At 35.1% G+C, this 27,844-nt stretch overlaps 1 protein-coding gene across 1 annotated transcript in view; it reads left to right on the top strand.

Moving 5' to 3' along the window:
* Positions 1–27,844, top strand: part of CACNA2D3 (calcium voltage-gated channel auxiliary subunit alpha2delta 3) — a gene marked incomplete at both ends in the record, with an annotated part of 408,746 nt that overhangs the window by 353,392 nt on the left and 27,510 nt on the right. Inside the window, 7 exons of the mRNA XM_083869455.1 lie at positions 6,537–6,598; positions 7,450–7,494; positions 10,795–10,857; positions 13,427–13,497; positions 21,953–22,028; positions 25,484–25,536; positions 27,078–27,133. Of these exons, the coding sequence (XP_083725581.1) occupies positions 6,537–6,598; positions 7,450–7,494; positions 10,795–10,857; positions 13,427–13,497; positions 21,953–22,028; positions 25,484–25,536; positions 27,078–27,133 (426 nt within the window). The remainder of the gene's footprint in view (positions 1–6,536; positions 6,599–7,449; positions 7,495–10,794; positions 10,858–13,426; positions 13,498–21,952; positions 22,029–25,483; positions 25,537–27,077; positions 27,134–27,844) is intronic.

Below are 27,844 nucleotides of genomic sequence, written 5' to 3'. Positions count from 1 at the left end.
CCTATCAGCTTGGCCTCACATCAGCTTCCCAGCATCTCCTCCCTTTCTGCATGAGCTTGGCCTCCAGGAAACACCATTTGCCTTCCCTCCGTCTTCCTAGTCTCCATGCACACAACCTCTTCCACCACTAATTCAAAAGTCTTCTGGAAGAAAGTAGCAGACTTGAGGTTCGTGAGTAAAGATACAGAAATTCAGCTTTCCACTGCCCATTTTAGGAGAATTCACTCATTTACACTGCATCACAATAGCTCTGATGAATGAAGTAGTCTTTGTGCTACTAAATCTTATGACATGTTCAAACTGTCTCACCTTAAAAACCCAATAATTAAATAGGACTTAAAAATGTCTCTCTATGTGCAGTCATTCCGCTTACTTGATGAAAAAAAGGTAAAGGTAATATACCATAAATAATACAAGATTTTTTTTTTTTCCAGCTTATTGTGTAGAATTCAAAACTAGTGGTAGTTTGCACTTCGAGATATTTTGTATTTGACACTATCATGCAGCTCAAACTAAGATTGAAAAGCTTTACATGGATTTACATGTAAACCTTCACATTTACCTTTACATGGATTTCAAAGGATTTAATAAAAAATATTTGTAAAGTATTAAAGTAATTTTAGAGTACTTAAATATGCAATAGACATACTGTGGAGTAAATAAGAAGATTCCATGTCAAGAAACAAGAAAGAAAATCATAAAAATGTTAGAAATTGTCCCTGAGTTAAATAATAACCGATAAGAAAACCACAACACAGCACAACAATAGATTGCAAAGAACAGTTTTTGAAAAATAGTGACATGTTATCTAAATGCATAGCAGATACCTTATTTTTGCTGAGGCAGGAACCATGCTTTATCATAAGAAAATCAGAAGAACGTGTGTAACTACTGAATACTTTGGCCCATTTTTTGTCAATTTTGCTCTAATCACAGGCTGCCCATAACAGTTCACTATGAGGATGGCTGGTGTGTCACCACACAGGATTGAGACTACCTGATACTTTCAAGCATAAACTTGTAATTTCAATATATTAAACAAGTACCCAGACTTAAATTGTTAGGCTGGTGGGGTTTTGTGGAGTTAGTTAGTTAGTTAGTTAGTTAGTTTGTTTGTTTGTTTGTTTGTTTGTTTGTTGTTTTTCTGGGGAGGTATTTGCATCAGAGTCAGTCATTCCAGGTAATAAAACTATTAAACTTTTCATGTTTTAATATAACTCTGAAGATCTTCTCTTTGAAGAGAGGAACTGGAAACAATGAGCAGGGGGGAGAAGAGGAAAGTATAGATAAAAGGGGAAAGATCACTGGAAAGGGAACTGAATGAAGTGTGAAATTTGGAAAGGTGAGACGTCATTTTACTGTGCAATTAAACTGAACCTGGGATCAGAAGCAGTCTGGGAAGTGCCTGATTCACAAGTCCTCATTTTTATATATCCTGCATATGGTTTAGGAATGGCTGCCACTGATAGTACAGCTATGTTGGGTGATACTGTAGAATAACTATGTTACTTATTGCATAACTATATTATTGTCTATAATAATGTCTACATAACTACATTATAGAGAGCTCCTGTTGGAATACCTAATTTGTTATCTAAGACTTCCTGGAATTGAGGGGAGAAAAATATCTAGATTTTATTTTTAACTATTCTACATAAAACACTTCTAAAGTTTCTTTATCATCTTTAGTGGTGAGAGTCTTCTCTTAATCTGTATTGGCTGTTCTTGACAGTTATGGTGTTTATTTTATGACATTGGGGTGTACAGTCAGTGTCTCCTTTGCCTGGGCTAAATACTGAAGATGGATTTTGAACTGAAACAGATTTAGAGTACAAATAAATGTGAAATCAACTTTTTAAAGGTTATTTAAGTGTGTTCTGGAATATTTCACATGTAGTTCTTACATACTTTAAAAGATGATAGTCAGAGTTAATACTAGTAGGGAGAAACAAGAGCATCTTAATGAGTCTAAGCTCAATACACAAAGGTGATACAGACTAAAAAATAATCCTGCTACAAGTCTGTGTCCAACATTTCTTATTTTGAAGCCAAGTTAAACCTCATTTAAGATAATTCCATCAGAAATAGGAGGCCAAAATGTCCTTAAGAATTTAGGCAACTTTTATATATGAGAGAGAATCTTAATCTCTACTGTATTCTATGGGAAAAGGAATGGGGACCTTAAGATATTTTTGTAACCTTGCTGATCTAGTGCTTATATACAGTGTTATAGTGAATAGGTGTTTCAGAGAATGGAAATCCCTTTACTATTGCTACTTTTCTCCTATAATCATGTATTTAGAATCCATCTGTCAGGTTTGTAAGAAGACTCAGCTCCTCTCTTGCCTGAAATAAATCAGTCTAATCTATTTTCCTCTCTTATTTTAAGTAGGAAATTATTCTTTTTACTAAGAACCTAAGAAGGATTCTAATTCTTTGCACAGAAGTAATTTGTCAAAGAAGGATTTCCTTATCTTCCTGTCTATTTGCTTAACTATGGAGATTGAAAGGAGCACAAGCAATCCTGATCTATTCTGAGTAGTTATTTATTTTCCTTCGTGTTTGCCTTGATACTAAGCATCCCTGAGCCATGTAGCATTTGAGCAATTCCCAGTACTTCCATCCTGAAAGCAACCCACTGAAAGAGCAAAATATTACCTTCAGCCATGGAATCAATACACAAGGAAATTACTTATTAAACAATAATTATCACTGAGCCAAAAATTTAACTTTGTCATTCTCAACCATCTGTTATTTCATAGGGTCTGCACTACAAAAATAGCAGCCACTTTATTAAACAGAGAGAAGAAATCTCAGGGAGTTAATAACTGTTTTCCATAGGCAGAATTAAAGGTTTTTATTTGCATCACCTAAATAAATTTGCTAATGTGATTAAAACAGAAAATTGGATTTGCATTATTTGTTTCAAATTACACATTTTTGTGTTACATAACACAAGATACCCCTCTATCAGGTCCCATCAATTGTCCTCATGCCTGCCCTCAGCTCCAGCCCACCCTCCTCTGTGATGTTAGAGAAAAGGCAGCAGTGAACACAAAACTTATTTTTTTTTCTAGCTGAACAATTTTTATCCTTTGGCCATTTTGGCTGAACCAACTGTGCCAATGTGGAAGGACACTTTATACTTGAAGTGTATGTTCCACACAAAGGTCAGTCAGAGTTTTTTGTTATTTGTGACAGTTATCTGGGTACCTTCCCAAACAGTATTTAGAAAAGTTTCAGTGCAATTTCAGCTTTTAAATCTAAATCTCTGTGGTAGCTCTTACACCCAGAAGGCTTAACTAGGAATTAGTGACAGGGACATATAACTGAAGTTTTTGTGCTTCCTTTTACCCCCTCATGTAGCCAGTGTGTAAAACACAGATTTAAATATTGGGTGGCTTTGAGCACAGATATTTCATTCTGCAGTTCTCAAGTACTTAAGGATTAGGGATTGCTCAGGAGAATATATCGGCTCGAAAACCTTTTGAAGTATATTTGAATAGCTCTTGTGGCATTCTATGATCAGACAAAAAAATGTCATGTTCTAGTCACAAAGTTCTCAAAAAGCTCAGGAGGGAACAACCTGCAAAAGTGCTTTAGTATTACATGAAAGGTTGAAAAGAAAATAATTTTCCTATACCTTAATACTGTTAATTCTTTCAAATCTGGAGGCATTAAAATAATTTTCAGCTGAATTTTAGAAACTATTAGTAATTTTCATTTATTATATATTATGTAAGATTTAGAATATTTAGAAGCTACTCGTTCTGTGACAGGAAAGTTCCTGTGTGGAATTGTGCAGGCAACAATGTGTAAATGAGACAAAACTGTGAGATTAAAATCTCATATTTTGACAGACATCTCGAAAAAAACTTCCAAATCTTGCTTTCACTGTGCCATGTTTGTGAGATGTGTTCTCTTCTCCTACCCTGCAAGCACAGGTAGAGATCATAGAATCATTTAGATGGGAAAAGGCCCTTTCCAGCCATCAAGTGCAACTGTAAATCAAGTCCAGCCATCATCTCATTGACATAATGTAGCAGGTCAATATTTAATACGGAACCAAAGGATTTCAAAACTCTTTTTGAGGAACTACTTCACAATGGGAGTATGTTAAAATGTTGCTGTTGTAATGTTGTATTACCTTGACCAGAGTGGATGTTTTCTGTTTTACCCTCTTTAATGGCATTGTACCTCAGCGATTAGTGATACAACTCTTTCAAACTTAGGTAGAAAAATAAACTGGTTTCTTTTTTTAAGGCTGGCAGTAGCTAAATTGATAAAGCATGTACCTTCAGTTTCTGCACAAATTACCCTACTGCTGAAATGATTGAATTTGCTCAAGTCGGAGCAACCCAAATATTCCCCACTCTCTTTTATTTTCCCTTACAGTCTGTCCAAGAAAGCATCAAAATCTTAGAGTTGCTACTATGAAACCAAACCCGCAGCTGCCCCTTTTCATTCCCATGGAGAGGGATGCTCTGCATTTCATAGAAATTAATCCCAGCATTTTAATTGTTGTTATGCTGCAGCATTCCATTGTGACTCAGTGAAACGTGCACATGGAATCTCTTACAGATGAGCTTTGCTGTAATGATCTTGTTCCTGTTTCAGATTCTATTGTCCGGTAGGTTTTGTACAGGACAAAGAAAAATTTTCTTGAATGTTGACACTCTTTGTAAGGAAGATTCTGAGCTGTAAAGTTACCACTTTTCTACAAAAAAATTACATTTAATTGAGAATCATAAGATAATTTAGAGTGGGAAGGATCTCCTGAACTCACCTAGTCCAAAATGCTGCTCAATTTTGTATATGCATACAATTTCATTGGGAGAGAACAAGAGTTTTAACTGTTTAATTAATGTTTATTATACTTTCATTAACTTTCATTAACACTTTTCAAGAACAGCAGTTTTCTGGGTGCTGGTGTCTCCAACAGTGTGAACTCCAAAAGGCTGAGCTTGTCAGGACCTTAAATGAACAGTACAGTCCACACATCTCTGCCTGTTACAGGCACACAAGATGACACAGCCTCCAGAAGTGATGTGATTTCCTTGTAGAAAGTTCCTGAAAGTGTGTGTGTGTGTGTTTTGCCTGCATTTCAGAAAAGCAGGTAGGATGTGCTAGGAATGAACCCAAAGGCAAGCAATAGATGAAGCAAATGTGCTGCTTGGCTGTCAGAGAGCATCTTCTCATGGACCATAACATTAATTCCTAGATAATAAAAGGTAGCTGGGGAGTCTCCTCTGGTGTTTATTCAAAAGGAGGACTAGATTTCTCTGCTCACTCTCTGAAGCAAAACCATCCATGAGTGACAGCAGAAAAATATTTATAACCTGCTGTAATAAGAAAATTCTTTATGTCCTACTTTTCCCATTGTATCAGTCTATTACAGATTTCATTTCACATACTTTTCCCTACCTGCTAACACAAAATCAAGTATGTGCATTACATCAGTGTGTGTGCATTTGCAAAAGCAAGTACCAATAATCTAAATGTAAATATGTTTTAAAATGATTCATGCTGTAGGCCCTAGAGGAGAAATGAATAAATGAAATTTCATTCAGTTTTCCAAAACAACTTTTTTTTTTTTTTTTTTTTTGAGGCTTTGTTTTTTTTTAAAAAAAACAACCCCATGAATTTGCAAGGAGTTAGATCTTCAGACTTTTAAAGCTTTTTTGAATTCTCTCGGTTTAGGCAAGTGAAGCCAGAAGAATCAACTGATTTTAGAGCTTCTGCAAACCTCAGTGATTTATATTGCTCTTCAACAGAAACAGTGGTAGGAACATCAAACCAGGCTGGAAGAAAGGTTCACTGGTGTTTGGCAAAGGATAATCCCTCCTGAGATTATGATAAATATGTAATTTAAACCAATAGTATCTTGAATAATGAGTTTTTTAAAATGTACTCCATTATCATTAATATGATTTTTAAAAAAAGTTTGATACCCAGTAATATTTGTCAAAAACTTCCCTTTAACAGAATTACTTGGAACAGTCTTAACTTCTATTTTTTCAAGTACATTTTTAATGCTTCTTGTGTTCCAAGAAGATGCAATAATTTATGGATTAAATTTCCTCAAAACAAATCATCACTTGAAGTGTTAACCAACATTTTCATGTTGTTTCAGCAAATCTTCATGGGTTTCAGTAGAAAACACATTGTGTGGATTCCCTACAGCTGCTATATTGATACCAGTAAAATTTAAATGAGATTGGTGTGAACATAAATACGTTTAGCTTGTAGTTCTTTGATGTTAATTATGGAGACATGAAATTTGAATGATATTTTTTTTTTTGCCATGTGTATTCTTTAGATTATACAAGCAGCATCTTTCTGTTTAAATGGTTTAAAATATGACTGTGTGGTCTCTTCAATATAATTAGTTGTGGGTTTTTGGGGTTTTTTTAAGGCTTAACTTTCTCTTTTTATTATGAAACCTTTTCTTCCTGACTAATTTTAAGAATCATGTGGAGGGAATTAAGCATGCTGGGTTTATTTATTTATGTATTTAATTTTTTTGTCCTTCCCAGCTGTAGGTATCCAGATGAAACTTGAATTTTTCCAGCGAAAATTTTGGACTGCAAGCAGACAGGTACATTTTAAACTGAAGTTTTCTTTGTCATTGAATACACAACAGTGGAAGTGATGATCTTGTCACAAGCAAACTATTGTAAAAAAACAATCTATTTGAAGACTTGTTCTGGTTTTACATTTGGATACAGAAAAGGAGAATTCAGTGATGAAGAACAGTTGTTGATTTTTAGAAGCAAGTAGAAAGTTTGTTAATTTTAGGCCCCCATACATAAGGAGTTACTTTGTTGGCACCTGGTTTTTCTCCCTTAGGAAAAGTGTAAAGGGTGAACAAAAGTGTGGTATTTGTTTCCAGTGATAACAGAAAAATCTGACTTCTCACTTGAGTTTTCTCTCTAACACTAAATAACTGTAGGATCACATAGGTTAATTAACAAAACTTAATTACTGAATCATGGCTGGCACTGATAGTGTTCAATAAACTTCACCTCAACCATTCAGGGATAGAATTTGTACTCACTGAAGAGGATAATCAGGTACTTCCTAAAGATTGGGAGATGCCACCCCTGGTTTAAGAATTGATTGGAACTGCTGTTACAGAAAATAAACCCTGAGCCCACACCTACTGGAGAATCTTCTCTCATCTACTAATGGTCTCAAAGATTTAGAGTATGGAGAAGGTTGTGGTGTTTAAAGCAGCTGAAATTGTTACAGCTCCTGCAGAGAGGAACAGAACACATTTGGTGAATGATTCAAAAGTCTGCTAGTCATTTTTACAATTAATTTAGATAAAGATGTAATCAATATCAACTCCTTTAAGTTTTTGCTCATATAAATTAAAAAATGTTTTATTCTGTAATCATCAAATGAGAATTGAAATTATTTTACTGATTCTTTTTCTATCATGTTTAGTGTGCATCTCTCGATGGCAGATGTGCTATAAGTTGTGATGATGAAGTAAGTATTTAACAGATTTTTTCCCATGTGTACCTCTACTGCAGTAGAAGATACAGTTGACATATTTAATTTGAACATCTCATTGTACATTGAGGTCTTTATCACCTTGTAAATATTTTACCATTTAGATAGTGGGAGTTTTGTTATGCCAGTTACAGATACCCACTGAATTACAAGATTGACTCCAGTACCTCAAACGTGTGTTGCAATAATTTCTGCCTTGTGAATCCAGTTTGGGAATTAATTTGAAGCAATGCTAAGGCGTTTGTTTACTACTTTATGGTTAATGAAAAATATAAAACACTAGCAGTTTAAAGTCTTCAGCTGGACACCAGCAGGAACCATAAAACCATATGTAGAAATTTAGTAATAGTGTGAGCATTGCTGATTAAGAGATTCCAGACTTTTTCTTAATGACAAAACACACTGTTGATAGGATTCAAACAAATATCACAGCTCCTCTGGTGAGTCTGTTGACTTTCACAGCTTCTCTCAATGGCATGAAGATATCTGCTGAACATTTACAGTATAAATTAAAGCATTTAAAAGTAAACACAAAGACATGAATGCAAATTGAATGGCACAATAGTCAATAAATATTAATGACTATTAATATGTTATTAATAATATGTTAATTTTAGATATAATTAGAAATAAAGGGAATCAATTGATGAGTGTGTGATACCTTTGATCAAAAAATAGAGACAACCCATTAATTAAAAATTATTTTTTTTTCCTTGAGAACTTTGAATTTGCTTGTTTATTCCTGTTTTCCCAATGCCTCGCATTTTATTTTAATGTTCTGTTTTCTTTCTTTTTAATTTTTGGTTTCTTAACCCATGTTACATTCCATTACTGGTATTGTATACTGGAGCTGTGAAAAATACATAGAGGACTTTAACTGGATCAAAGTTACTGTAGTTCAGATGTGTTCTCAGACCTCAGTTAACATTCTTGCTATGTTTATTCTGGACTTCATGCCTATACTTTTACAAGCTCTGGGACTCTCCACCTATGGAACGTTCCCCCTGAAATCTGAAATTCACTGAACTTGAACCATTGGGCAAACCTGAGCATAGTTCACTTCCAATACCTGTGAAACATTGTGAATTAGACCTCTTTTATACAGCTGTAGTCTGTGCAAATGCGATTATCCAATGCATAAATCTTGTATCAGAAATCTGTTTAAGATTTGCTGGTAATGAGTAAATGCATTCTTCTGCCCTTTGTCCATGCTAAAGTTAAATTACAAGCTGTTTCTTTAACACAGTAGTAATACTGAAAGGTATTTTTCTTGATGGCAAGTAGTGAATGAACAGTCCTGAATGAATACTTTTTCCTAGTTAATATTTCTAAAATGGATTGAAATAGAAACTGTCTTACCTTCACATCAAAAAATATATAAATTCCATTTATTGCATTATGCTTGTTTCCAATAACAGTGTTAAAAAAATAGCATCTTTAAAGTTCTGAATTGTGAATAACTAAATGTTAGAAATCTGAGACATGGCCACTAATTCTTGAATCGACCCAGCCTTTTCCCAACAGCACATAAGCCATAAAATATGAAATTAAGCCAACACTTTTTCTTCTCCAGCATGACTTCTGTTATTTATTTTCCATACTATGGAGAAATATTGTTTCTAAAGCAGTATCTTTAGATTAATCTTTCATGCATGAAAACTGCAAATATGTATCCTCAAAAGATCTCTGTGTTGACTTAGCTCCTCTCCTCATCCAGTCAGTGAGAGGTTTATGGTTGACTTTGGGGAGAGCAGGGTTGTTCTGTTTGAGCCTGCTTCTGAAATTCCATCCTTCACACACCACTGAGGTTAAGGAGCTGCCTCTTCTGAGTGCATCAGCTCTGCTCAGTTCTTTGCCAGCATTATCAGCTTTTCACCTTGCATTTACCAACTTCAGGCTTTCTAGCAGATCAAAGGTTAAAAATCAGTTGTTTCAACTTCCTTTCTCACAGGTTTTCTTTCACTGGGGTTGCCTGTCACTTGGGTTCTCCTATTAGAATGAATATCCTGCATTTGCATTAGGGAATTATGTTAGTTTTAAATTTTTGCCTGATTTCAGCTTTTGTTTTTTTTAAAAAAAACTGCACTACAAACTAACATTTCTGCAAATTTCTCCTCTTTGGCCCCATAGAACAGTACTAATATGTGGCCAGAAAGAGAATCAGACATATCTAAGCATCTCTGAAAATATCAGACTGCATCAGACATCTTGCACAGCTACTACTGCATGAGGCTCTTTCCTCCCTAGAACAGCACAGAGATCTTGCTGGATGTGCAGAGCACAGCAGAAAGCATATTTTGTCATATTTCTCTACGGTCCATTTGCAGCAGAAAGGGTTTTGAATTAAAAACAAAGCTAGGAGGATTCCTGTATTGAATGCCATTCTGCTTTTTTTTTTCCCTTTTATACAAATGTCATAGAAAATTCAATAAGCAAGGATAAAAATATTGCTGATTTAGACCAACAATAGAAATACAATAAAGATTTAACACTGAGATAGGTATTTGGCAATACTGAGGAGAAACTGAGTTATATCAAGGTTTCAGGGTTTGAGTTGAACCTTATGTTTAAACTCTGAAGTGCAGTAATTAAAACTTTGCCTGTAGCAAGTAATTCTGTGAGGTTAAAATGGTGCATGTGAGTGTGGAGGGAAGCACTGATTTGGCTTTACCTTGTTTTATACAGTTCAGACGTCTGACCTACAAAAAGCTAACAGTCCTACCTCTAAATCCAGTTCCCAATTAAAAATACAATTTGAAAAGCTTTAGGAGACCTGTGGGGCCTCTTTTACAGAAGTTTCTGGTCCCATCCCCCGGTGAACAAATTAAAAAATATTACCTGGTCCCCTGTTGGTTCTGCAGGCTGACACTGTGTTTTCATTAATACATCGTTATGGTAATGACATTGTGCTGATGTTTTTCTCCAAATACAGGAGAAGCCATAAGGAACACCAAAATTCAGTGCCTTTGCTAACTTCGTTAAAAGGAAACATTTTAGAATGGATTATATAAACACAAAATTTGGGCTTTTATGTTTGTTTGCAATTATCTTATATCCTCTCATTCTGTACACATCTTTGTTTGTTTTGCATGTAGAAAAGCATAACATTTAAATTGGATAATATCCTATAACCAAGACTATAATATTTTGAATTTATGTAAAACTTTATAAAAACCTGAGGTCTTACCCATTTATAATTTATTTAGAAGTAAAGTATATAATTAACTTATTGCTGTATCCTAAAATCAAAAATTAAGATAGTGTTTTATTTTTCAGACAATCAACTGTTACCTAATAGATAACAATGGATTTATTTTAGTTTCTGAAGACTATCAACAGGTAAGTGTAAGATTTTTCTTGAGTCTTCTCATGTAACGTATTAATCTAAAATTACTTCTTTTAAAATTGGCCAGGTTAGGTTAGGAATGGTAACATAATGGTTAGGAATTAGTAACATAAAATAAAAAAAAAATCCCTTCTACAAAGAATGTAAGCTTTTTTCTCACAGGAGCTCAGTTGCTGTCTCCTATTGGAGCAGAGTCTATTCTGAAACCCATTAATGTTCTCTTTAAAGACCTTCGTCAGTGCAGAAGTGCCTGTCTTCTGTAAGGAGCTTTTAGTCTTAAGAAAAAAAAAAATCCCTGTGCCATTTTTGTCACATGGAAATGTTGGGAAGGGAGTAGGGGAGGACACAGAGCTTTTACATTGAAACTCAAGATAATGAGATTTTACAGAGCTGTTGGATGAGGGGTTTGTTTTCTGAAGGGGATTACAGTCGTTGAAGGATTAAAACTAAGCACTCAGCATCACAATGCAGAGAACAAGAAATATGACATCACAGAATCACAGAATGTTTTGCTCAATCCTGCAAACCTTATGAAGGAACCATCACTATTCTCATTAATTTTCACATGAAAACCGCTAAATATTGCCCCAGTCATGCCAGAATTGTCTGAAGTTGAATTGTTTATATTTGTTGGGCTTGTGAATAGGAATAACCACACTCCCACTTAGCCCTCAGCTGAATTAAATTTGTTACGACAAACATAAATTTGTTATGAGCTAAGAAATTATGTAATGATCTTGATACACTTAAAACATGTTTGTCTATTTCCCCTTGTGTTGTTGTTACTATTTTCAGGTGCATAGCTGTGACTTGTGTCAGTGATTTGCCAGCTCAAAGCTGGCTGTGGCAAATAATTATTAGGAAGAGATGTTTTGGTAGTCACCTGATAAAAACCATTATGTATTCCTGTGAATAGTTTGGACAACTGTTGCACCAGAAGTAGGCTGGAAATATGTTCTGACCTGTTTTATTAGTTAAATGAATCCAAGTCTAAGTGAGACAGCAGAGAAGTCTCTATGTTTCTGTAAATTTATAAGATTCCATTAATGTATGTCTGTATAGTGTGTATACAAGCTATTGTGGATAGAGAAGGGGTAGAGAAGTGGGATGATGCCTTATCAGTTCCTGACCTATCTGGGGTTGCTTCAGCACTCTTTTTCTATCAGCTTTCCAAAAATGACCTGAGCTGCCCCCCAGAATCAGGTCTGTAGGATACAGTAATTCTTCTGAATTGCAACTAAATCCTGATGTATTAAAAATAATGATAACTGGCTGTGACTGCTTTGGGAGAGAACTGGCATTTACAAGGGGAGCTTTTGTGGAGAGAACTGTCACTGAAATGTCTTCATAAGACTGGTGCACAACTTGACAAATCAGGTTTATTACTATCTAAGGTTATATGAGGCATTTATGGTTTGGAGTTTCTTGACATTGCCTGCCTCTCCAATCGTTAGGGTAATCTTTCTTCATCAGTCAGCCTGGGCTATTGAAGCTGGTATTTTTAGTCATGTTCCCTGTGTTTCTAGGAGACTTTACATACCCATATGTTTTGGAAAATGTTCCAAGATTCCCCTGAGGACAAAAAAAAAAAAAAAAAAAAAAAAAAAAAAGGCAATACTTGCCTTTTAGATGGAGGAATGCCTTTTTTTAGCTAGGGCTGTAACTTTTCTGCCTGCAAACTCCCAGGTGCATACTTGAGGTCAGCTAAGTTCCTTGTAATGGAATTGGGGTTTAGTTCATACAAAACCTATGGAATCTGTGCAATTTGAGAGTGTAGTGCCCTTTCCCCCTCATAAATTGTGGGATTTCTCCCTTTAAACAATGAAGAGAAATATCCAATCCTCCTGGGAGTTGAGGCTCTAAAATAAAACAGGTCTTCCCAAGGTAGTAAAGTGCTGTACTTGCAAGATTTTCCACTGTCACATGAATGGCTGCAGATGACAGAGTCACTTCCATCCTACAGACCAAATTCATAACAGCAATGTTTGTTTTCTCAACAGAGATTTATTTTTATTAGTCCACAAGTACTGAATAGGGACAAAATGAGTAATTCATCAAGCTGAGTGGTTTTAAGTATGAAATGACTCTGAATGGAGTTAAAATTTATAGGATTGATGAAAGGTACTGTTCCAGCTCCTTAAACAGGTCATACAGGAATTATAAACAATGTTTTTTAATGACTGTTTATGAAATCCTCTCACAATCTGTTTATATTTTTTTGAGTAAAATTTTAATCACAAGAGTTTGTGATCAGATTAGCGTGATTTTTTTACAAGCTTTAGGTTTGGAAGGCTTTTATTTTTGATATGAGATGTTATATAATGTACCTCAATATACTGTTTAAGCTCTCACATCTGCTCAGGGGTAATAATATAATCCCAACAATTTGCCCTGAGTGGGAAGTCCTGTTCAGTTTTTATGTAGCAGCAGTCCTGAAAACCTGTCTGTGTAACTGCCATAGCCACTCCTGTCAGATCCTAGAACATGCCAGTTTAAATTGCATGCAGTGTTGATTTGTATTTATCTGTGCTTTTGGTAATTCCTTCCATTTTCCCCTTACAGACTGGTTACTTTTTTGGGGAGGTTGAAGGGGCTGTGATGAACAAGTTATTAACAATGGGCTCTTTTAAGAGGTAAGAATTAACATTTTATCTCTTAAAAATGTTTTAACAAAAAAATCCAAGTCATGTAAAAGAAAGACAAAACTGGCAGTGTGGCTGGATTCTCATCTAAATCTCTTGTCTGTACAACCTGAGTGTAATTTGATTCCATACACATCAAATATTGAGAGTATTGGAGTCAGCCTACAGTGAATTTCTTATTAAAAGAAAGGTTTATTTGACTATAATGCTAAAACCATGTTCCTTTCCTCTTCCCACTCGGCTCAGGTGGAAAAGTGATTGGGCTATATCCACTACTGAGCAGCTTGAAACAGCTCTAAAGCAAAACATTTATCATTTTGACCCTTAAAAAGTTTGAGATTGCTCAAGCTAGACAGTGCAAAATGCCCTTTTATTGAAGGGAAAATGTGTTCTCCCAGTAACCCATCTCCATTCATGTGCTAGCTTACCTTTGAATGTGGTTTTGACTATTGACCTGATCTCACTGTCATGATGACATTAAAAACTAACAGTGATTTTATGTGTTGTCCTTTGAAACAAATTATGCACTCTGAGGAATTAAAAATAAAATTTCCCTTTAGCCTGAATTTCACCACTGGAGTTTTCATGGCTTTCACGTGGTCTAAGAGCTGTTCACATGGTCTAAGAACTGTTCTGTACCCCTCTGTCCTCTTACAGCACAAGAAAATGGCTTCTTTACTTTTCCTTTTTATTTTTCTGTGCATTTCTAGTATGAATAAAAAGACTGATGCCATCCATCACTGAATTTAGTTATTATCTCTGAGGCTCTCTGAGCAGGTAGCTTGTGGTAAATCAGCTCCCCTAAAGGCAGAGACTTTCTGTGCTGTCTCTGTGCGTGACAGCTGAGTACCATTCCCAGTAAATGACTGACCTGAAGTGTGAGGATCTAGCATTCATGGAATCATCCCCAATCCTGCTTTTCTGAGGGTGACAACTTTTTCACATTTAGCACTGCATTTTTAACATATGCTGTAGAAGGAAGTGAAATAATACCTGTTTATAGACTGGATTTGGCAATGAAAGGATCTGTTTGTACAAGAGATTAAGCATTTTATTAAATGCAAAGGACAAAATGCAGTCAAAAATAAGGGATAATGCTTTAATTTGTCCCAAATTGTTTTTTCCTGCCCAACAAAGCAATTCAAACAGAACATGTGCTCACTGATTGATAGTGGTGGGTACCACCATTAAGAAAACAGGCATAGCGAGAGAATTCCATCTAAAATGCAGTGGGTGAATCTTTGGACTAGACCATTGGTTAGGATTTTTCTGGCCTTGGACTTCATTGTTAGAGATAATGAAGCCACAAGCTCAGTGCAACTGAGCTGCATACTAAGGAAAATGTAAACACAATGAGCCAATTATTCAACCATGATAAACTGACCATTGCAAATCAGTTAAAGATGGGATAGAATCAAAGTGGAGTAATTGCAAGTGAGCAACTTTGCATATAGCAGATAGCAGCAGCAAATAAAAAACAACCCAAACTGTCCTTGAGTTGTGTTAGCTGAGGCCTTTAAACAAATTATTCCAACAATATGAAGAAGAAATCTTCTCTGGTTCTCATGAAAAATAGTCAGATGCATTTACAATACTTTTAAGATTATTAATTTGTCTGGGTGGGGATTGTGTTTTGCTTTTCCAAAATGTATTTCTATGAAATAAGAAGACAAGGAACAATGCTTGGTGCAGTGGCAAGATCTGTCAGCAGTACCATTTCCCTGAGAGCACAATGTGGGCATTGCACACATTATATTGTCATTGCTGTTCTTGCCATGGAGGCAAAGCAGAGCGCCAGCTCTGTTCATTGCATTTCATTCTGATAACATCCATTTGCTTCTTACGTGGCATCTACAGTCCAGCAGGTGAATTTTATAACCCTGCCCTGCTTGAGCTGGTAGTGTTTCCTTTTTGGTGAGTTTAGAAGTTTCTGTGCAGCCTGATCTGCCCTGCAGAAGAGTTTGCTAACAGCTCCAGTAGCTGTGGGGGTGGGAGTCCCCTGTTCCTTCAGCACCAACAATCAGAGGGGCAGTGCCAGTGTGTTCTCCCACCTCATGACTCCTGCCAGCTTTCAGGCTCTGCATCCACAAAAGGAATGAAATAACTCTTTGTTCTCACAACTACCACAAATTTGGAGTGATATAGAAGCGCTTTGTAGGATTGAGATGGAAGTGCTAAACAAAAGGGGGTTGTTTGCTGCTGACTATATTTCTTTTCAACCTGCAGCAGGATGAAATTCAATTTTTATATTCGCTGTTTATTTTTTAAAGTGAACTTAAATACCTCCTTCCCTCCTCAATTTCTTTAAACTCAATACTTCTTTTGAATAATGCGTGCATATGTATGTATGTATATTTTCTTAGTTTATGGGGTTTATAATTAGGGAGAAAAATTATATCAGTGCCTGCACAGCAACGTGACATGCTCTATGATTTCATTTAGCGAAATTATGTTTATCTTATACCTTAAGTATTGCACACAGTTAAATAATTTAAATATGATTTAAATGTATTATTAAATAAATTAGGATGTGCTTATGGAAAAGTATCTGCTTCACATAACTTAGAAAAGTTTCTTTATGGTTTTCTCAGCACTTTGTTTATATAAAAACAGTGAAAAAAAATTCAACAGCTCAAACCATGAAAATCTAAAAAACCAACACTAACATCAGGAAAATTAAGGGCTATCAGAGTAATGAGATCCCTAAAGAAATAAACATAATAAATCTGTAAGAGAAAATGAAACATCTCTTGACTTCAAAATATTTTCACCCTTTCCAGTAGGAGGAAAAGTAAGCAATTCTATATGACAAATATGGAAGCAGCATCATTTCCTCTTACTGCTCTCTTTCCACCAGATGTCCTCTTACATAGAAGAGTCTATGCACTGGTGTTTGATATTTAGTAATTTTGTAATTTTGGTATTTAGCAATATTGGTATTTGATCATGTTGTCAGGATGTATGACTGAAGTGGCACATCCCTGAAATGCAGCTTTCCCAGGAGTTAAGGCTCACTCTATCAAGTTTTTGTTGCTCTGAGAGCTTCTCTTTTTTCCCAGTTTTTCTTGTTGTACAGATCCTTCTCCTGTGCTCTCCACATGCACAGAGGCAGACTCCCATCTGTCTGTCTCAATTTGCTTTATAAGGAAAACCTAGCAAGTGTTTTGCCCCCAGGTCATGAATATAAAAGAAATTCAGGACTTCATTCTTCTCCTAGAAAATAGTTTAGTAAATTCTTAAAGCCAAAGCATGAGAACAGTAACTAGTTGCTTAACAACAGAACACAGTTTTCACTGAGGCAGCACAGTCTCCAAATAAAGGATATTTTCTCTATTTTGGCCAGTATTTCATATTTAAGCATTTTATTAAGATGTGCTTAATTTTTTGGGTTGTTTTTTTTTTTTTTTTTTGTGCTAAATTGACACCTATATTTAAAATGTGTGCTTATTTTCATGTGGATTTTTACACTCATGGATTTAGCTGACTATTAATTGGGCCAATTGTCCATGTATGTTTTGGAGATTAGAGAGAGACTGAAGGAACATTCCAAATTGCAATTGTTGGACTTGAAATTGGACTTGACATTGGACAAATTGTCATTACCAACAAGGTTTACTTTTTATTTTGGCATTTACTAAATGTGCATCTGGTACCTGCACAGTGAAACTCCCACATTGCTGTGGGGTATTTTTTTCATATGATATGTAAAATTAACATCTTTAATCTTAGTTTTAGGCTTTGTACGACTTTGTGTCTGTAAATGTTACCTTTAATGCAGTGTATTCATATACAGAATCAGTTTATACACTTGAGGAGAAACACAGGGATATGGATTACATAAATGAGTTCTCATTCCATATTTTGTAAATATAGGTTGAGTTGTAGTTTTTATACATGTTATTCCTTGAGAACTTTGGCTGTTCAGGAATAGCTGAGCAATAAAAGCAAAGATATGTCATGACAAGTTTGTTTTGTCAAAATGCTGTAATTTAGTTTTATTCTTTACATTGATTTTGCTGAAAGTTATTATCCTAAGAACTTCTGGACACTAATAATCTGTCAGTGCAGGTGTGAGAGCCAGAGCAGCAACAGTCTGGGGTTTCCTACAGTGTCCTGCTAGCTCTCCACAGGAACCTTTTTAGACTTAGAAACTAGTTTGCTCTTCACACTATTCAACATTGTTCCTCTTTTCCCTACTTGTGAGAATGCCATACAGGCTGCACATCTTTTGTCTGAGTTATGAGCACCTTTCCACCGCAAGCTGTAGTCACCACTAATTTTTCCACAGACTACTGAATAAAGCATAGTGTCAATAATTAAGACTTCTGGATTATTGGCTTCCTTTGTTCAGCTCTTTGGAGCATTTTTTCTTTTCCTATAGACTTGATGTTTACTTCCATGGTAAAAAGCTTATTATTCCTACACATTATTTGAAACCCACAAAATCTTGAACTGTTGAAAAAAAAATTGAAATGTTATGCATTGAAGACCTTTCAGCTGCTACAATTGTCAGTGGTGGTATTTTATATTACCAAGTAGAAATCCATGAGTGTGATGAAAACCTGGCTGAAAGCAATAGAAAGTACATCTGCCAATATATCCTGTGCTGCTGGTAGGTCTTGAAAGTTTAATTTTCTTGAACCAGATTTGTATTCAATTGTAAGTACATTGCAAAGTAGGAGAGTGGAATTTACTGTATCAGGAAATTGACAATAAAAGTGTTTTCACTGAGATGTGTTTGGCCCCTGAAGTTACATAAACTGACAATGCACCTTTTGGTTGTGCTAAATAGCTGATGCTGAACACAATTTCTCTGTGGACTTCAAGCGTGGAAGTTGACAGTGTGGTGGTGTCAGAAAGTCTCAGGAATGTCCTCTGTATTAAGAGCAGAGCTCCCCTGGGAGATGCTGTGATACAGAGCATGGACTTGGACACACAGATGGACTTAGGAAGTTGTGTTCTCTGACTATGAGCAGTTGGACAGGATATGGTTGGCTGCAGTTACTTAAAACTGAAATACAATCACCTCAGAAAGGGTGATCTGGAAGCCTTTCTTCTGCAACACTGGGTTAAGTCTTTCTGAGTGAGAAGAAAGTCTATTTTCTAAAATCTCAGAAAGACTTTAACAGTAAAACAACACCCATGAAACTACACCTGAGCACAGAAACACTACAGTGTCTTAGGCAACTGTTTTGACTACAAATGCTCCAATACCTTTTATAAGGAATAGGGCTAGAAGGCTTTTGCATTGCAAAATTTATAAGAATAAAACCGAAACAGCCAGATTTGAAATTGTGAATGCCTTGGAACCCATATAATATCATTCTCAGTGACAGAGAATCAAGAACAGGTTCAATATGTGGCAGTGATCAGATTTCAACATGGTTATCAGCTTCATCCACTGATCTTTGAGGTGTGTTACACAATTCTTATTTGCTTCTAGCACAAAACAATCTGGTCTTTTAAGAATGTTTTGCAATAATGCTTTCACTGATCATTTTGCACATCCTGTACTATAATTGAGTCATCTTTAGAAACTTTGAGCTAGGTGTTGAACAGCCCACCTTGAAAGTTACTGAGACAGCAATGCGTTGTTTTAAATCCAAAACTCATCTCAGACTTTTGTTCAGAAAACTATGTAACTTCCTAAGAATTTGGTCCTTTTGGGGTTTTTTTGGGTTTTGGGGTTTTTTTGAGGGTTTTTGCCTTTTTTTAAACCTGGATACATTAGCTGATTTCTCATTTTGTTCTGAAGCAGAACCTTCACACTGGAAGATTCAAATATATTTACTCAAACTCATCTAACTAAAGCCAGTATCATCCACAGATGATATCAAGCCTTTCCAAGTTCTGTAGTGTTCCACATGATTTTGAGGTTGTTTATTAAAACTCTTCCCTTCTGCCATCACTCTAAAATTAATAAATATTTTCCCTGTTAAAATGAAGAGTGTTTTAACTACATTTATTTTTTTGTTTTCTTACTCTTAATTATAATGCAATCTTAGATTGCTAAATACTCCCTGCAGTAAAATAAGACAATCTACAAAAAATATTACCTAGCATGTTGGGGTGCAGTATTATTTATATTTCTGGTTATTTGTGGGAGTATGTACTTCAGTCTTTTAATACATTTTTATCTTTGAGCATTTAAAGAAACTATTGGCTCTATCAGAATGCAATAATTATGTAAGAAATGTAATACAGGTTCAAATGCTGAGGGGAGAAAGGCTTTGATCAAGATCAAAAAATAAGTTCAAATATAATAAGTCTTTCACATGACATTATAAGAGTATTTATATGTTCTATATATAGTATAGAATAGTATAGTAGTGCATATATATATATTTGTGTATGTATATAATAGAATTATATAATAGCATTTGATTAACACTGCTTAGCAGAATATTGAAGTCCACTGATTGACCAGGAAGGTCTGCTGTGAGACTGAAAGCTGGGACATCGATTACACTTTCAAACATGGAATAGTCACCAAACTTAATAATATATTGCAAAAAATTTTTACAGTGAATACAGACAAAACAATGTATTCTGCTTCTAAGGCTAGATATTAAACAAAGGATGGGACATTTTCATCCATATAAAATTTCTTGATACTGTGCAGAGAGCACATTAACATCTCTAAACTGCCCTTTTCTATGCATTTATCTCTTGCCTCCATCACTGGGTGGTCCAAGTGCACACACACAACATCGTGCTTGGATCCCGAGGAATAAAATAGTCGAGCCAACCAAGGCTGGAAAGGCTGAGTGCTTTTCCAGGGGCTGGATCCTGACCGTGGTTAAAGGATGAAAAAGAAGGAAGGGAAAAGCCAGGGGAAGTGGTATATTTCTGCATGCCACAGAGGCAGCACAGCTTACACCGTGTACTGCTCTGTTTGTCTTGGCAGATCTGGGTGCGCGGATCTGGCTGTGGGCGGGATTCTGCCAAGGATGGTCAGTGTTTGACTCACACCATGTTTAGGTCTCTAGTTATGCGTTTGTCACCCATGTGCCTCTCTGCCAGTCCACAAAACAATGGCTTCCTAGGCATTTCTATTCTCGACATAAGAGAAAACAATAATATAAGCAGTATGACTGTGTGCTAAATGTTTAGTTGAAGCTGCGACATCCAATATATTGGAGATTTTGTCTGTAGGCCAGAAAGAAAATATAGACATAATAAAGAAGCCTTTAGTGATGATTGCTGTCACAAAATTAGATCGGAAAAATATATATATATATATATACTCTACCACAATGGAATACACCATTTTATTTGTGCAGGTTGCAAGTTTTCGTGGCATGCAGTGCAGGATGCCTCAAGGTGATGCTAAATGCATTTCATGACCTGGTTTTGGCAGCTTCTGGGACATCCTCTCTGTAGCTGAACTTGTGTGCTCTTCTTTCCTCTTCACTTAGAAGCAAGGCACACACTGCAGAACATTGAAGTCCCATCTCATACTTCTATTAACTATCTCTGTCCAATTGTGTTCTCTTATCCCTCTGATGATGCAAAAGTCAAATGGAAATGTTCAAATAACAATAGTGAGTCCTATATATTTACACTTGTTGCAAATTCTCAGCTAAAGATTCTTTACATCTGCTGCACATTTTAAATGTTTTGTTTATGTGGATGGATAAAGTTAATTGATTGTTCTATGGACAGACAGATTTAGAAAAATAATCACAGTAATTCCATTTAGTAGCTCTGAGTTCTGGATTTTACATTTAGATCTTTGAAGTGTTTCAATGATGAGTAAAATTGCAAGCATAAATAAATAAATTTCTCTGTTTACTATGCATCTGAGGAGGCTTCTAGCATAAGTTGATTATAGCTGGTACTTGGAATATTTTGCCTTTATGAAAAGAAGAAATCCTGCTTCAAATCCTGTTTCAAATATCTGTACTGTCAATGCACTGAAATTCCACCTCTGTCTCTTTTAGAAGCAATGCCACATTACAAAACCATTGTGCACTGAGATGCTGGGACTGTAGAAGAGCATTTCTGCTTTTACTGAATTCAGTAAAAACAGTGGTCTGTTGTGAGAAGCCTCTCAAATGCATAGGTTCTTTCACCTTCTGGGGCTAAATGTGCTGATCTTAGTCCAGAACCAATTGTTAAAACATTGTGTTGGATGTGTATTCTCTTTCTCCCTACATTGTTTATGCCATTACGTGTTACACTCTCTGTGTATCTTCCCTGGTTCCTCCCAGTTATGCTTTTGCTTTGTTCTGTAGTCTGCTAAAAATCCTTACAAAGTTTTCACAGCATTTCTTACACTCTTTCATGTAACCTGAATTTTAATGATCCCATTTCCTCTTTCCCTTCCCCCCTGTTACAATTTTTATTTTCTTGTCCACTTCGTGAGCAGAATGTTCCATATCACCATTTTTATTCCACTGCGTTTTCTTCTTTTAGTCAAGCATTTTTCTGTTCTTCTCTGTAGAATTACACTTTATGACTACCAGGCCATGTGTAGGACAAACAAAGAGAGCAGCGACAGTGCCCATAGCTTACTGGATGTAAGTACAGCACATCTTATGAGCATCTTTCCATGCAATCATCAAAGAAAATTGTTGCAAATATCTCCTGGCCATTGTAAGACTGTTATTTTGATTTGGAATGCTTACAGCTCTCGAGTTTATCCCAGAGCATACAAAGGGTGGTTCATTATAAACTAATGCAAAATGTTCAGGGTTTTTTAAGTTAAATTGTTTTAATGCTGGGCCACCACTTCTGAGGTTCTGTCAGAATATTTTTTCACTGTCTTTTTCACTGTATGAATCTGTCTTCTTAGGAATTTGTAAATTTGGCAATAGATTGTGTTTTGTCTGGGGGACTGGAATCACATATGGCTCTTCTGTACGTAAACATGTAATTCAAATTGAAAATTGAGATTTTATTTTATATGAAAGGAATGGTTCATTGAGAAGCATATAAGTCAGTTATTTGAACAATTTCTTTTTCTTAGTATTTAAACATGTCTTTTAAAGTAGATTTTGATGCGTTTAAGCCCTTGTGTTGCAATTTGAGTACAAACCCTGTCCTTCTGCTAGGTTTGATTAGAGACAATCTGGGTCTTGTCAAGGCAACACTTCCTTATTGCTAAATCCTATATCGGGGTAATAACCCCAAGGATGCTTTGTAACCATGCATCCATTTTACTGGTTGCTATAATAATCTATCAGAACTGATCAGGTGTTAGATAGAGGTTTTGCATATTAAAAAGGAACTGTTTTCACAAATAGATGACAGTAATAGCGTGAAAAAATTCTTATGTAAAAAGAACAGCAGCAAAACACTGGCAATTTTGCCAGTCTGGAAAAATTACCTGATACTATTTCTAAATGCAGATCTAACTAGAAAAATATAGATCTAAGTAGAAAATAAAAAAATCACCCTTTAATAATGTTGTACTTTTGGGAATGTTTCCATTTATATATTTACATGACTCTGTTTTTCGTATGCCTGGACTTAAGGCATCTATCAGTTTGTTATTCCCTGAAGTCTAAACCCAAAAAAAGACCATCTTCACATCATAAATACTAGACTGCAATGAGACCTAAACTATTAGTGAAATAGAACAGGATGCTGTGAAACACATTTGCATGAAATACCTTAAAATATATTACAACTCTTAACAAAAACCTTCTATCCAAAGACTTGGGGCTTCAGTCCAGTTTGCCTAAGCACTGGACTAGTAGAACTGAAGCATTATCCCTTAAAAAGTGGGCTCTAATCCAAAAGGTATTTTTTTATTATTCCAAATTTTGGCAGGATATCCGGGAAAAAAACCCCTGCATCTGTTGTGGGATACACTGAGACACGTCAAGGATTTTTTTTATTTAAAGATAGTCAGGCTCTTTAAACCTCAAGTTTTGGTGATCCTCAGTATGAAAGATGAACACAGTTTTAGGGTACTATTGTCCTGTTGATTCAGTCAATTCAATCAACCATGAGTATTGAGGAAGTATAAAGAGAACTTGCATTAAAGACAGGTAGGGCTGATTCTTCATCATTCCTCATCCTTTTATGCCCAGTTTTTTACATACCAGGTTATTAGGCAGTATCCAGTATAATTTCTGCTTAAGCAAAAGGTTTGCTTACAAACGTTTATCCTTCCTTTTGAGAATTATAGTTTTATAAATACAGGCATAGAGACTGGGACAGGATGGAAACTCCCTAAAAAGTTCCTATTCTAAACAGCGTAGACTTGGAGAAAAGGCATCAGAAACTCTATCCAACCCTTTTAGACTGTGGGAGAGTGAGATGATAAATTAGGGATGGACTAGACTTAGAGATCACTTGGTCCATTTCTTTCTCAGAATAATATTGCTTCTTAACAACTGTCCAGGTAGTTTGTTATTTAGCACTTCTTTTGTTTTAGTTGGTCCAAGGTTCTGTATAGAACCACTTTTTTGGAAATGTAGCCATGCCATGGAGCCACAGAACTAAACTATTTTGGCTCTCAGTAGTGGTTTAAATATAAAGAGAGGTTAAAACTCCTGCAGTTTTTGTTGGAGTTTTTGATGCGACCATCTGCGAGTGGAATAGGCTCTTGAGTAAAATCACATTTCATGAGAATGCATTGATATCAATGTAATGATATGTTTTTTCCACTGGAATTTCAAATCAAAATATTTTTTCATTTTCTGTAGACATTAATTAATTTTTTCAGATACATTAGGGTTTTAAAATTTACTTTATTTCTAATATGAAAAATAGTTACTAAAACACTTTTTTTTATTTTTCACTAAGTAAATGTTCTTCATAAGTAATAATGAATACAGTGTTTTACACTAAATTTGGCATTATGAAAACAAAAGTATACCACAAATTTAATTACTTGGGCATGAAATTTCAAGTTTTCTGACTTGGAATGAAAATAAATAAGATGTCCCACAGGGTTGACATCTTCTCTTTCATCTCCAGAAAAGTCTTGTAGTTCTTTATGTTTTTCCTATAAGACAGGGTTTCACAGGTGAAAATCTTTCCTGTCTCAGAAATTGTGCATTCTGCTGGATTGTGATCTCAGCCTTCCATGGCACTGACTGAGTTCTTTGGATCTGTGAGTCCTCAGCCCTGCATAGAAACTTTCTCTGTGGCTCCTGAAAATGTTAGATACCCTGTTACTGCTCTGCCAAACAGCACTGCTTCAGTGAGTGCTGATTTGGGGTGGTTAAGCATGATTTTAGATATCTGAGGAGTTCTGTCATTATGATTTCTATTTGTTAAAATACTCTGTATTTAAAAGAGACTGCAGAATTTTATTCAACTATGACATCCTAACAAAAGATGAGGGAGATGAGGAGAAATTCCAAATTTCTGGAAGCTGGCTTTTCTGCCCGACTTTTGTTCATGAAAGATTAATCCTATTAATAGTCTTTTCAAAAATGAAATATTCAGAATGTATTTGAAATACTGTAAACAGAGGATTTTCAAAGGATTTGCTGTATTTCTTATGATCCAGAAAAACAGAGGGAGGAGAGAAAAAACTTCTTAAAGTGCTTACAACTGGACTGTCAAATGACACAGATAAACATTTAGGTAAATTCAGACTTCAGAAGCTTTTCTGAGCCTAATGAGGCTGAGGTAATGAATAGAGATTTGCATTATAGAGAAGCAAGCCTGTGAACAGCAGCCCAAGAAAAGCTCATATTATCTACAGGAGCCGTTCCTCCAGCAATAGCCTGGGAAATAGGAACCCCTAGAGGTTAAAGATTGAAGAATCGTTTGCAAAAACTTCCCTTTTCCCACTGATAATCTGTGTATACAACCAAGTATGATAAAAAGGAAATTTCATTAGTGTACATTTTAATAATCAGTATAATAATATCATTTCTTGATCATTAAAAAGGGGGGTTTAATGCTCCACATGCATTTGAATATCCAAAGCATTTTTTTTACATGAAGTATTCAGTTAAGATATAAATGCTGCATGTTTTGCCTTTTTATTAAATGAGTTGCTTCTCTTCAGCCTTATAATGCCTTCTTTGCTGCAGTAAAGTGGATTATGACTGAGCTTGTCTTGTAAGTAGTTTTCATCAAGAATATAGCAAATAAATATTTCTATGAATTATTAAATTATTTTACTTTTGAATATTAATATTTGTATCTTTTTCATTTTATGTGCATCATGCTGCTTTTCTTTCATGATTTTAAATATAGTAGTATTTGTCAATTTTTCCCAATTTTGCATTTTTAAAATCTTAGAAAATTTTAGCTGCATAATTGCAGTTTCACTTTGATTGCATTCATGGTCTTCACTTATATCTGCATGTCTTTGTTTCACAGATCACAACAGACAACCCAAATTTCTTTCTGTGGTTACTGTTAAATTTTAGATACAGGACTGGCTGTTTGTGATGCTGCTTGGGTGGGCTGCTGCCAGAAGAGAAACTTGTTACCCTGGCTCACTGTATTGTTTGTCACTTCATAAAATTCTGTAAAATGGACCTATTGCAGTGCCAGATAAGATGTACTTGGAGGTTGCTGAATTTTTCTATCTCCATTAATTCTTCTAAAATTCCCACTTAACACATAATGATCATTATCTTTAAGAGAAGCTGCCTAAGAAATACCAATATCATATGGAGAAGAGGAAGCCTTAAAATGTGTCATGTTTTTAAGCTATATGATTTGTTCTTCTTCTTATCTGAAAGCAGAGCTGCAGATATAAAATGTGTATTTTATCTTTAGTGACATAGAGCTGATTTTTTTGTTGTAGTCATTTTGTTTAATTGTAAATTGTATGAGCTTTTTTCAAAGTTCAGAATTAACTGAATGGCTGCTGCCAGAGGGCAGAGATTGATCTGAAATGCAGTTTTCTAAGTGAATATAAGGGAAAGAAATTGTGTTAAAATGAGACTGATGCTACATATCACAGCTTTGAAAATGTTAAGAAACCTTCTGTTTATAAGTATTGTAGGTTCATGGGCAAATGATAAAATGAATGTTAGTTTCATTCTTTACTCTTAAAAAAAACTGACTGACACTTTTCAGTCCGTTCTTCCAAGAAAATCATGGTGTATTTTAGTGTTCTTTACAGTTTAGTTAGAGTTGATTAGACAGTGGTTAATTTTTTTCTGCTCTTAGAAATAAAACAGCTTTATTATTTCAGTTTGAAAATTAATAAAATAAACTATTTTGTGTGTATGGTAGTCAGGACAGTTATAATCCCATGGCATTTTCCTAGAGTCAAAATACCCACATGATGAAGAAATAATGTTCAACAGCAAAAATAATGTGTGATGCCAGGCTTTGAGAATTTTAATGGATGCTTCAAATATAATCAATACTTTAAATTAAAAATGGGTAAATCTATGATTTATTGATGAGGTTAATTTCAGAATACATTTTCAGAAGTAAAAACAAACAAACAAACAAAACCCACAAAACCCAGTAAAAATAGAATAGCAGTAGTTGCTAATCCCAGAGTTATGCCAATAACTTGAATTTCAGTTCTGTGTTAGCTTTTATTTAAAATAGGATTAATGTTATCAAGCTACTGCCAGTTTAGTGTTTTGAAAACATTGTGTGGGGTAATGTGAAAACTCTAATAATTTCTCGAGGTTCCTTGTGGAATTTAATCTATGCAGTTGGTGGCACTCTGATCTAACAGCTAAAGGTAAGTGTGATTTTTTTCCTGGCATAATGGCAGAAATGTCTAGAGTAGATTGGACTTCGGAGATTCAGATGTGTGTGCAGTGTTTTAGATTAAGTAATAAACATCTGATAATAGTTTTCCTCTCATTCCAGCATCCACTTCTTTGTTAATGTTTCCTAAAACACAAGAGAGTTAAGATCTTCTATGAATAACCACTAAGTGCTTGTGTGCACTTTAGGAATGCAGTACACTACTATAACAGAAAATTTAAAATAGTAGATAATGATTAAATATGGGTTTTTTAAAATATTTCTCTTCCTTCCAAAACAATCTTTGTGATTTTATACTAAAAAAGGCTGATCTGTATTTTGTTTTATCATTCCATTCAAAATAGACATTTAAATGTATTAAAATTCAATTTACTAAAATATTTTTTTAATGCAGAAGCTTCATTTGAAATAACGAAAAATTTTAATAGTTCCACTAAGAATGGGAAGTTTTCAGTGTAAGCTGTCTTTTTATAATTTAACAGACTTTTTATGGCATTTTCAGAAGTGTTGCTCAAAAGTAAAGGGCCACTTTACAAGAGTACTGCTCTTCAAGTGACAATTTAATAGCCAGATTGTGCTGTGTGTCATTGACTGGTATAAGGATTTAAACTGAATTCTTCAGCTTCATATTTGCATATTTCTTAGCAAAGCAGGGGATAAAATTACTGCTCTAGGCTTCATT

Source organism: Zosterops lateralis (assembly GCF_965231275.1).
Source record: "Zosterops lateralis genome assembly, chromosome: 11".
Lineage (NCBI taxonomy): Eukaryota > Metazoa > Chordata > Aves > Passeriformes > Zosteropidae > Zosterops > Zosterops lateralis.
The sequence above is the reverse complement of the archived record's forward strand: the minus strand, read 5'-3'. Positions and strand labels throughout refer to the sequence as shown.